The 12,632-nt window shown below is 36.1% G+C and overlaps 1 protein-coding gene and 1 long non-coding RNA gene across 2 annotated transcripts; one reads left to right on the plus strand and one right to left on the minus strand.

The window, feature by feature from the left end:
- The first annotated feature begins 2,636 nt into the window (after positions 1 to 2,636).
- On the plus strand, positions 2,637 to 3,557 carry LOC145112785 (uncharacterized). Its single transcript, XR_013710651.1, has 3 exons — positions 2,637 to 2,766; positions 2,956 to 3,020; positions 3,293 to 3,557. It is a non-coding gene; the product is annotated as an uncharacterized LOC145112785 (long non-coding RNA).
- Positions 3,558 to 3,652: 95 nt separating this feature from the next.
- Positions 3,653 to 7,273, minus strand: ALB3 (63 kDa inner membrane family protein). Its single transcript, XM_079048908.1, has 11 exons — positions 6,822 to 7,273; positions 6,520 to 6,630; positions 6,358 to 6,432; positions 5,419 to 5,479; positions 5,020 to 5,093; positions 4,788 to 4,892; positions 4,595 to 4,702; positions 4,403 to 4,506; positions 4,172 to 4,324; positions 3,961 to 4,093; positions 3,653 to 3,858 (listed from the first exon to the last, which is right to left on the minus strand). Exons 1-11 carry the CDS (start codon positions 7,155 to 7,157, stop codon positions 3,757 to 3,759), a joined length of 1,362 nt encoding a protein of 453 aa, XP_078905034.1. The 5' UTR covers positions 7,158 to 7,273; the 3' UTR covers positions 3,653 to 3,756.
- Positions 7,274 to 12,632: the final 5,359 nt, after the last annotated feature.

Below are 12,632 nucleotides of genomic sequence, written 5' to 3' on the forward strand. Positions count from 1 at the left end.
CCGAACTCTTGCTACTCTTAACTAGTTGGGCTTATTAGTTAATGGTGCAAAGAAAACAAATGAAATAGCCTAACGGGTCCCAAAAGTTTTTGTGTTTACAAACCACTTCTTGCATGCAAGGGATTTAATCAACAATTGTTGCATGATTGCGACGAAGACGAGTGTCGTGTTGATCCGATCAAGCGATGTTGTTCATCATTATCCACGAGATGGAAGGCAAATCCAAGAGTGGGTAGAGGATCAGTGGTCAAGATCTGGTTTTAACGGTGTTATACTCTACACCGAGTCCCATCAAGAAATCATAAAGTCGCTCTTTGTCACATAACTTTGTGATTTCTTTTGAGATTTCACATATGCAACCGTTACACTTGCCCCCATGTAGTTGGCTAATCGCTTGAATTTTGTGTCAAACTCTCCTTAATTTGGTGTAATACGTTGAGATGGTCTTTTCTTCTTGACGTATGGTAGTGACAGTACGTCAGAGGTTCATAAGACATAAGGGCGTTTTCCTTCCCAAACCTTTCTTCAAGGCCGACCCATATGTCACAATTCGTGACTGCATATTTGACGCCACTCTTGATTTCTTTCTCCATCGAATTTACAAGCCATCTACATACCATGGCGTTACGATGTTTCCAATTCATTAGATCGGCTAAATCATCAGCCGACATCGGCATCGAACAATCGAAAAATCAAATCTTGTTCTTGGCGAACAAAGCGCTTGTCATCTTGCTTTTCCGGTCACTATAATTTCCATCACATAACAAGTTTTTGCCAATAAAATTATGCTCAGGATGGTCCGCACAAGTGAGAAATTATGGTGACGAGATATCAATGGTCGTCGTTTCCTTTGTCGATTTTTCTAGAGTGTCTCCAACCATTGTTTAAAGTGAACTAGGGTTTGATTCCCAAGTTTTGCTCTGATACCATAATAAACTTTGATTGCTAAATTGTATTTCAACTTGAAAAGAGCAATTACAATGAAGCTAGGGGTGAGCGCGATGCGGTTCGGTGCGGTTATAGGCCAAAACCTCACCATTAACCGCAAATGTGGTTAATCCATTTTTAAAACCGTTTGATGCGGTTAGACGGTTATTTTTGTGGTGCGTTTTTTTCCCGGTTATTAACCGCATGTATTTGGTGCAATTATTTTATGTGGTTTTTAACCGCATTTTAGAGTTTACAAACGGTTTTAAGAGTTCAAACATATTACTTATAATAATAAAAATAAAATAAAATATAAGACAATTAACTTAAATCACAAACAACTAATATCTTAAAAACGTAAAATCACTAGTAATTAACAGTAAATATCTTAAAATTGTGAAATTTCACCATTTTCCAAAGTTAAACATAACAAAAAAACCAACACTTTTGTCTTCTAGAATTTTATCCTTCTTTCGTCCATGAAACTTGTCTTATTTTTAAATTTAATATATGAATAATTAATAAAAAATTGTATATAATATATGCGGTGCGGTGCGTTTTTTTTTTTTGAAAACTAATAACCATACCGCACCGCAAATTTGCGTTTTTTGAAAAAGCAGAAGACCTCACCATCGCTTTTTATTACGGTTGCGGTTTATGCGGTTAATTTTAGTTGCGGTGCGGTTTTTGCTCACCCCTAAGTGAAGCTATATTTATAGCTAGATAATTGGAGACTAATTTGAATCTAATACGAATAACTAGGGATAAGGATAACATCTAAAGAGGATAAATAGGATAAATACTTACGGATCAAGTAAAGCATCACAAACTTTTCAATAACAACCTTACGCTATCTTCTCACTTTCTTCTCGATCTACCTCTGCTCCCACCCTTGACAATAATCATCTCTACTCTCCTAACAACAATAGTCGGTTGTCTCCTATGAACATGTCCAAACCATCGTAATCTCCATTTGCGACCTCCATCTTCCTTTCATGTTCCTTTTTATCGGCCAACATTTAGATCTATACAACAAAGCTTACCTTATCACTACCTTATAAAATCTCTTTTAGTTTCTGTCGCACCTCTTGTCACACACAACTCCTGTTGCGTTGCATCCCTCCATTTTAACCAACTAGTCTTTGTATAATGTGTAATGTCATACCCCAAATACTTGAAACACTCTGTCGAGCGCAAAATGTGCTCATTGACACATACTTCTATCCCTTTATTGTTTTGCCTCCACTGAAATTGCATCATAAATCCGTCTTAATAGTGTTAATACGTAGCCAATTTTCTTCTAAAACAAATCGTTAGGGGAGAACCTCTTTCCCAAAAAAACGTGGGACATGTTAAGTGTATTTTGGTAGTAACAAAACTACGTCGTTCACAAAAAAGAAAAAATAAAAAGAAGATACAGCCGACGACGTGTCGTGGACACCACCACTTTGGACACAAAATGATATAATACTTGAAATTTATTGATCATATAATAATTGGTTGAAAAAAAAGTCAAACACAAATCAATTAAAAACCCATAAAGTAACGAATAATAATTCTTAATATATGGTTACAATCATTATACATAAGTAAAGACAAATAACTTATGTGTACAGTTCAGTGAAGCAGAGACAAATTTTAGGTTTGAAATGATAGCATTGGATGCCAGACAACTTGTTAAATGGAGCAAATTTTTGTCACAAAATTCAATCATATCCTCAATTTAAAACCTTAATTCTTCCGTTCTCAAAATGAAGAGGATTCAGATTCTATTCCCTTTTCTCCTATGTTGCCTCCTCCTTCTGCCATTTCCATCGAAAGTTCATGCAACTAAACCAGGTATGGATTTTTTCCGAATTCAAGTTTGATGTTTTTATGTTACAACATTTTTTAAAAAAAGTTTTTTTTAATGTTTCCTTTCATTTTTTATGTTGAAATTGGAGTATGACTCGGAAAGTCAAACTCTTATGTAATTATGTTGTTAAAACTTTCTAATGTAACCAACTTTATGAATTACTACATATATAGTTGATTTTAAGGTTCGGTCAGCACACCATAGCTTAAATCCGGGCAGCATATACGGCTCCACTCAGGTCAGTCTTTTGGTTGTGTTTGTTACAAGAGACATAAGTCACATAACTGCACAAGTTTCTATGATTACTTTTGATGATAATGATGAAGAGGGAAATCATATCATTTCCACTATCTGTTCCCACGTTTTTCGATGTGACAAATAAAAATGATAATTTTTGTCTTATTAAACATCTGTCACAGTCCATGCCAAACATAACATAAATTGTTTCGGTTTGATTTATAGTAAAAATTATGTGTGTGTGTGTGTGCATGTATATATATCATCTTGAAGGAAGGGAAGAAGGCATATAAACAACCATCCGGGCCAAACCCAGTGGGGAACCATGGACCACCTTCAAGGAGATGAAACACAAGTATAAATGGAACAATTGAATAACTTTTGAAGTTTCAGAAGGTGAGAAGTCTATGGTAATTTAGAAGAGAATGTATCAAGGGAATTCTGATTATTGTATAAAGATGATAAGTTAGTAATAAGGGAGGCTTTGTATTTCCTCTGAGTCTGTAAAATATGGGTAAATCAACATTGGTTGGGCTGAGTACTTGAGTTATATACCACATTTGGCATGCATTGTACTGGTACTGATACTGATGTAAAAAAAATGATTGTGGTTAGAGGGAGAGAATGTAAATATGAGCCGCAAAAAATGACAGCTATATATCAACTAAAATATGAGATTTTACAAAATATGGGGTTCAAAATTAGAGCTACACACCACATACATGTAACAAATGGTATCATACAGAACGCTTTCGCTTTGATCTCTTACTCCTCCTTGGCCCAGAATAATCCGGAACTGGTTTTGTTGTGCTAGATGCGTACGCCTCTTCCAAAACCTCCTGAAATATTTATTATTATTCTCAATTAGTTTTTTGAATTTTTAATTACATATCATAAATCAATTTTTACACCAAAAAGAAAGTTAAAAAAGTGGGGGGTACCGTGGACTTTGTTGTGTCTTCATCAGTGTCGTCTTCTTCAGAATCAGATGTAGATGATGCCAAAACCTGAACATCTGGTTCAGCCAGTGCCTTATTTGATTTTCTCTTTTCTTCTTCCTTTAGCTGTTTAAACCTATTTTCATATTTCAAACCAAATTAATTCTAACAACATAAAAAAATATAATATTTATAAAAAAAAACAAGACTTTACCTAGCACCAGAGGACTCTGATGGTTGAGAAGATGATCTTTTTGCACGACCCGCACTTATTATTCCACCTGCATTCTCATCCACAACAGGCTTTGCACCTCCCAATTTTCTTAACCATACTTGCTGAGCTGTACTCAGCACATTGTTTGTAAACCTAATAATTAATAACACGTCAACTTAGTTTGATTATAAATTTATAATATAAAAATAATTGACATTTATAAAAACTGACCAGTAAATTGATAATCCTGATGGGACAGATAAAGAAAAATAGCCAATCATGAGAGGAAGGAACTTGAAGATAAGAAGTGTGTTTTTCTGAGTTGGATCATCAGTCTGTCATATCAAAACAAGATATAAGATAAAAATGCATATAAAATATATAAATAATATAAAATATAAAGGTATGTTTAGATTCTCTTACTTGGGGTGGCTTCATGATCTCCATTGATACATATTGAGAAAGAACAAGAAGTACAGGTAATACAAGGTAGGCTGCTGTGTCATGCCAACCCAAAGGTGGATGTCCATCCTGCAAATACAATGTACTTTCATTCATTTGTTTATTATAGCATCCTACTTTCCTATTATACACAGATGAGGGGGGATTTTATTACCACAAATGGAAAGAGCCAAGAAACGCCTGATCCACTTTGGCGAGCAGCAATTGTTGTGGGCCCTCCCAAAGAGGGAATCCAGAAAAAACCTTCCGTGAAAAGTCCCTTGACAGAATAAGCAATTATTTGTAAACTAATGAACCAAAATCAAGTATATGGATATTTTAACATGTTTACAAAAAAGGTTGCAAAATAAGGGACATGTTAAATTGTTGCATTTATATATATTTACCTCATTTGCAACATTTGAAAGAGCTTGATACAAGCCTATCCATACGGGTATTGTGGCCAAAGTAGGTAAACATCCTGCCATTATATAAAAAATTTATAACTGATGAGATCTTTGCAGAAATATAAATTCATGTTGAAATAACAGTTTCTTTTACTCATGTGCAGTGAAAAGTTACCCATGTGCCCATTATAATCATATGGGACCACACGATTCTTTTATTTTACCTTTTTTTGTAAGGTACTAGAGTATTAGCACTTTGGGGTACCAAATCAAATGATGGAATTTACATGGGATTGTGGGGTAATTTTATAAATTTAGAGTATTATATAAGATTATGAAGAGAATAAAGTCATGAAAAAAGGTTTGAATAAAATGGAATTCCTCATTCATGATACGAACCTGCCAAAGGATTGACCCCTGCCTGTTTGTATAAACGTGATGTCTCAAGTTGTATTCTTTCCTGAAATGATATCAATTTTGTCAAAGATAGAGGATTAAAGATAAAATTCACTTATTTTTAAATGCTGACATGGAACCTAAGTTGTTATTGTTTAACCTTAGGTTACTGGTTTATTGAGGCCCCGAAATGTTTGTTTATGAAACTATAGACACTTAAATGTGTGTTTTGAAGTACAATCCCCACAATGAACCCTGGCAATAGAGTACGTTCCATTTTCGTGTCACTTGTCCTATTAAAAAAATGTCATGTCACTAGCACCACAGTAGCATTTATCATGTTACTGGTTTTTAAGACCTAAAGTGTGTTTTTTGAAACCATAGATCTATAAAAGTATGATTTCCAAAATGAACCCTAACATAAATTTATAGTACTACTGTACTAGTGTGCATGATGATTTGGTTCTTATGTTAAAGGTCAAGCTTCATCTGTCTTCCATCAATGTGTTTGCAGGTAACATTATTGCATCTTACTATGAACTGTTTATGTTTGCTTCACTAATCATCCAAGTAGTTTCTTTATATTCAGGTTTGCTCTGAAATCATTAGAATGCTTCTAGGGGTGAAGAATTTGTATGCATGTTTGCCAATTTTAAACCCTTATGCAGAATGTTTGAGTTTGTTACTATTGGTTCAATGGCATATTTCCACCTCTTAGCTGGACAAATTAATTTTAGATGAATCAGGCCCCTATCAAGTCTCTAACTTAAATTCTCCATGAATCCTAATATTTTATAAGGCAATCAAAGCTATGCACACCATTACTAATGAAGTGACGAATGCACATAAGAGTGTTGTTACATGATATGTTTCACATTTGCATACAATAAATGAAATTTCTCATAAGTGTAGCATACAATACTATAATAAATAATGTTGCACCTGATTTCCTGCATATCTTTGTTGAATTGCTTTGAGCTTTGGCTGGAGGTTTTGCATTGCCAGAGTTGACTCGACCTTTTAAAGAAGTGAATTCGTCAAACAATAGTAGTAGAAGACCATTATATCATCATCGTCAATATATGAATGAGAGAGGAGGATCACCTGTTGCTTTGTCAATGGCAAGGTTGCAACCTTGACAAGAACAGTCAGCAATATAATTGCAAATCCATAGGAATATGGCACATGAACGGCAGTCAATCCATCTTTCAGTACCTGGTTAAGATAAGCGCAAGCGAAGATAAAGTACTGGTCAAATCTTGCCACTTTCTAATTAGATAATCAAGTCAAATTAACTGCTAAGCAGATAGATCATCTAGTCAAACTAGATTAAGTTCAGATTTTCACCAAACAAAACAAAATCAATCGCTAATCCTAAAAACTACGAAGTTATCGGAATAAACTACCTTCAAAACAACTTCCATAGCATCGGATATAAAACCGAACCATCCCCCGGACTTCTGCACGGTGGTAGTAGCCGATTCCCCGGAAGCAGAAGCAGCGGGATCAACAGCAACCGCCGCATCAGCCAAAGTATACATAAGACTCTCCGCACGGGTAGCGATTGCTGCGAAATCGATAGAGACGGCATCGAATGAAGAAATTGGAGGAAGTCCGTTAAAACTGAATTTCACTCTGGTAGATATAAGCTTAGTCCTGGGAGAAAGGCGTCCATGGCGATAAAGTGAGGGGAAAGGTGTTCCGACGAAGGATGAAGGAGATGAAATGAGAGATTTCGCCATCGATGGATGGATTGATTGATTGTCGGAAGCTCTCTCTGCAATTCACTCACCTTCTCATTTGTGTGTGCGGATGAGAGGGAGAAGGAGAGAGTGCGTGTGCGTTATCCGTTATTTGTGTGATGAAAAACAATAAAATAAAATAAAATTGGGAGAAATGACGTATGTGAAGTGGGATATTCGACAACAGCCGATAGGTTGCGACCACGTCACTTTGGAGCAAACGAGTAGGGGAATCACCGTTTTACTTCTTTTATGACAGCGATGGATATCAACATGAACATACTATCGTTCTTGTGGTTAAATAGTAGGGTTGGGAAAATGAAGGTAATAAAATTTTTATTCTATTCAAAATACCATCAAATTTTATTTCTTATATAATATATCATTAAAGTTACCAAAAAAACATCATTGTTACCATAAATAAGAAGTTTGATGCTCTCAACATACCTATTTTATGTATGTACCTTCTTGATAGTCTTCTTCAATTTGTTCACTATCAAGATGAATATGGTCATCAATCAAAATATTGAGGCTTTCTATATTTTTTTTGGAGGCAAAAATCCTTTCGGCAAAAGTTACAAAAAGTCAGGATTTCCTGACTTTTCCAAAAAGTCAGTTTTCCTTATATCAAAAATTCAAAAGTTGATTTTAAAATGCTTTTACCAAATATCTTTTGCATTTTATCTTTTCCAAAAAGAACTTTTGGGCTCTCAAAAGATAAGCCAAACACCCCCTTAGTATCTTGAAGGACCGGAAAAACATTTAGATTTTAACACAATATTGCTCACACATACGTGTTATAATTTGTTTTTAGTTGGTGTTATGGGTTGAAAGAATCAGGGCAAAAGTGATAGTAACTACAAATGAGGTTTTGATTAGACTTTCAGACTCGATTTTATGATGCGACGTTTTTTTATGGCCACCCATAAGATGAACGCATGTCGGATGATGTTTTGAGAGAGCCACACAAGGTAACAATCAAACTCAACCTCGGACTTGGGTTGTGGTGACTTGGTAAGACATGTGGAAGATATGATAGATAACCTATTGACCCATGTTCAAATCCTGACACCACTCAACCCTTGTGGCCATGGAGGTTTGCCTGCAGTGACTCCAGGGCATGAGGCAAAGTCTCATGTTTGCAGCGGGGGATTAGCGGTGCGCGAAAACTGACCCGGAAACCCTCGTTAGGGAAGTTCCCTTTCCAAAAAAAAAAAAAAAACTCAACCTCGGGTTCATTAGGTCGAAGACTATGTCAAACTTCATGAATAGGGAACATAGTAAGACGACCCAATTTATTATGCTAGAAGAATTTACCCGGGATGAAATGATATATAAATGACCATGATTGTTATTAAGGTAACAAGGAGTTACACCAAATGTGAGGAATACCAAGCTATTGAAAAAGACAATGTATTTGACAGTAGCATTAAGGGAGAAGACCGTATAAGACAGTGTTTCAATCACCAATCTGAAGGACAATAAAGTCTATAATCTTTTCATGCATTACAAGGATGTTACGCCATCCCCCACCGATACCACTCTTAGTCGAGACATCCTATAAATTCCGACTGTAGAATCTATAAGAGTAGACCCACTTAACCCAAATGAAGTCCTTATTGTAAGGAGCCTCCATTTCAGGGAGGACATAAGGGTAATGTTTCAAGTGACCATGCTCTTTATGTCAAGGCCACATTAAGTCTTTGGGAGACATACAGTTTTCCAAAAGACTTTGCCTTGCCTCTATTCAAACTCACCATGACACCAACGGAAGCCTATGTTCAATTTTTATATGATTTGGTTCGTTTATAAATAGCAATAGGTTTGGTGTAGTTTTTACATTTAGGCGGTTTTGAAACCACAAAATTAATGGACTATAGTCATATTTCTTTGGGCCTATAATACGTCGAATAAAAATACAAAACGACTTTGTGGCAAGTTAGTGGCTAAAATGTTAGTGAATGTCGAAATGGCCGAAACCATAAATATTAAATAGGTAATATATATTATTTAAATGTTTAGAAGATCATACGGTTCAATTTTTGGTATGCGGCTTTTATGAATGGTGGGTTCGAACCACACCGTAAATACCTAGGTCTTTACAAAATAAACCACACTATCGATTGTTTGTTCAGTTGTGGTTTTACTGATGTTTACGATTTACGGTCGATTTTTGCTCCCCTGAAATCGCCCATTTGATTGAACAACAAAACTCCTGACGAGATTATGGAATCTGGAGTAACCGACTTTACCACTCAATTGTTTTTGTTCATTACTTGGGCCAGCCAAACATTAAGGGTTTACAAAGTTGCAATTTGGGTCCGTCACAATATTAAGTAATCGGCCCACATCTGATTTGGGTTTAGTCTAAAACTTTTTGATACTTCCAGAAAATAACAAAGCATGACATATTCTTTCATTGTTCTAAATTCTAATTCTTCATAAGTTTTTTAATCCCCTTTTATTAATAAGAAAAGAATCGATAACAGATTTAAACTACTCATCTCCATCATCTATTAAACATTTTGTTGTAATTGTTTTATAAAAACTAAAACCCCATAGAAAGATTTGACGAACTTTTAAACCAAAAATTTGAGTTTCAGTTAGACACTATTGCTCGATTGCGGTCATTAGATAAGGTTGTTAAAATTGTGATTTTAGTCGTACGATTCTATGATCCTACGTATATCAATCCCGATAATATATGAATTTTTTTTGGTAGGATCAAATTGTAAGATCATAAGATACTTTTTTATTTTATTTTATTTTTTATTTTAAATTCTAATATGTTGTCTTGAAATAACTAAGTGAATCATATATAAAAACTACAAAAACCTTTTAATTTGTCTATTCTTAAAAGATCTATTGAAGGTGGATTTTTCATGTTTGTGGATATTTATTGTTAATTGAATGATTAACCGATGGATATAATTTTTTTTAATGTTTTAAACTGATTTTGGCAGAATCTTACAACCCCGATTCAATCTAACGACCCGGAAATTGCAAAGTAAACGATCATGTAACGACCCAAATTTCTACAAAGAAATTTTTCATTTTTAATTAGTCAACCATTTTCATAAAACATAAAGATTCCAATAATCGTTTCCAAAACCATCAACATTACAACATTATTATTTTCAAAACATCAGAGTGTCCCCAAACCAGATCAGAAAAGAGAGATAGAGTGCACGCCGCATCATCACATGTCAATTAGCCATGAAGTTATCTCTACCGTTAGCCACAAAGGCTATCTCTACCATCAGCCATAAAGGCTGTCTCTACCATTAGCCATACGGCTATCTCTACCGTTAGCCACAAAGGCTACCTCTACCACATATCATGCACAAATACATATCACACCTCTACATAACAAGTAAACCAACTATCGCAAAATGGGCCGGCCTTGGTGCCTTAGACCCATTGGTATGGTGAGAAGACTCACCTCTCAAAGGCTGAACTGGCAAACTGGATTCAGGTATGCCTGTGCTGCTCTTCCCAAACTGTTTATAATCAATGAGTAAATATCTCAGTATAGTCCCATAAATACCCCCAGGGTCAACCCTGGTCAAAGTCAAAGTCTATAGTCAAGGTAAACAGTCCATATTGACCTTGACTCGTCGAGTACAATCATTCACTCATCGGGTTCCCTGCTTAACTCGTCGACTCGCCGAGTCACCCGAGGGACTTGTCGAGTTCCTTGGTGTTTACGGCCGTAAACCACCAACCGTACACCTTTGACCGTAAACCCTTGGCCGAACACCCTTGGCCGTACACCCTTGGCCGTACACCCTTGGCCGAACACCCTTGGTCGTACACCCTTGGCCGTAAAGGAGAAAATCCTCTCGACTCGCCGAGTCACTTGCACGACTCGTCGAGTCCCCCAAAGTTCATCATGATTACGGTCCTTTCCAGTGGGACTTAAGGTCCCAAACTTTAGATCCATCATCTCCTATTGTATATTTCACGTAAAGGTACAAACTTTACGTGCATGTAGGGCCTTTCATAACCGTAAACACCAAAACTAATCCTCCAACAAGGTTTTCATTCATGGGGAGGGAATAAGCTTATAAAGCATGCAACTTTATGATATTTGGGACCTAGTGAGGTTCAGATCTGGAACCATACCCTTGTGATAGGTCCAGATCTAGGCTTGCTTCCATTTCCTCAAAGTTGGGTCATGAACTCCCAATTAGAATATAGGCTTTAGGTAACAGATTCATACCTCAATTTGATGCCCAAGACGAACTAGATGCTAGATCCAGTGTTTTCCCCTTGATTCTTCTTCTCCAAGCTTGGATTCCTTCCCAAATTCCCAAAGTCAAGCTCTCAAATGCACACACTTCATACACCAGGGAGTTTGCGGCCGTACACAGTCTCTTATGATGTTAAAGGAGGCTACAAAAGCGTTTAATGAGGCTTATATAGGGGCAAACCCCAAAATTAGGGTTTTTCATGAAACAACCCTGACTCATCGAGTCACCCTTCTGACTCGCCGAGTCACTTCCGATTCGTGCCCCTGAAATACGACCCTACTCGACGAGTTGAGCTCCCAACTCGCCGAGTCCATGCTCAAATCCTTTCCAATTCAAACCAGGTGTTACAGATCATATAAGATCATGACCGGATACATTTGGGGGCAATATTAGAGACATAAGGTTACACATGGTGCATAATGTTGCATTCATTGGCATTGTTGGGCGACTTAATTATTACGATTATGCTAATGTTGTTAAAATCGTGATACTGTTAGGTGTGTCAGAACCAACAAATAATAGGGGTACAGTAAATTTCTAAACAAGACAAGTAGGGTCGAACCACGAAGACACGTTGTCACACCCCCAAACCGGGACGGCAAAAACGTTCCGGGGTGGATGACGTCATGTGTAGTATCACAACAATTGTATCATAGCAATCATAGTAAACACAACCATTACATTGAATACATATATGAAAAAGGTTTACATCTGTTTAATTCTTGTTTTTATACATCAAAAGTATAATCAAATAGAAAGACGTGACTCTATACGCTCCGTCTTCTCAAAACTCCAGGAGGTACCTGTCTACTGATTTCCTGAGAATACAAGCAGTTTTGAAAGAGAAAATCTGTTAATAAATCTATGAAAATGTTCATTTGTTATCAAGAAAATCCATTATTTTCTTTAATTGAAGTATGATAAACCAGTTCTTTCTATGACTACTTAGTTCATACTATTCACGTATAAACCAATATTCGAATAAACAGTGGATTATGTGGATCTGCCTTAAGTCCACAACCAAACAAGGAACAGGAAATGAGGCGAAAATCACATATTTCACAGGCTATCGAATATTCTTCATACGTGACCCTGATGCATAAATTAATGTGTTATAGAACTAACTATGAATATTTGTTACTGAATCTCATTGAATGCATTGTTTAATTGAATAAGAAACCTCTTTTACGAGAAAAACCCTGATTATCACCCGTATGTATAA

Source organism: Lactuca virosa, chromosome 5 (assembly GCF_052849685.1).
Source record: "Lactuca virosa cultivar CGN04683 chromosome 5, Lactuca_virosa_CGN04683_v6, whole genome shotgun sequence".
NCBI classification, from domain to species: Eukaryota; Viridiplantae; Streptophyta; class Magnoliopsida; order Asterales; family Asteraceae; genus Lactuca; species Lactuca virosa.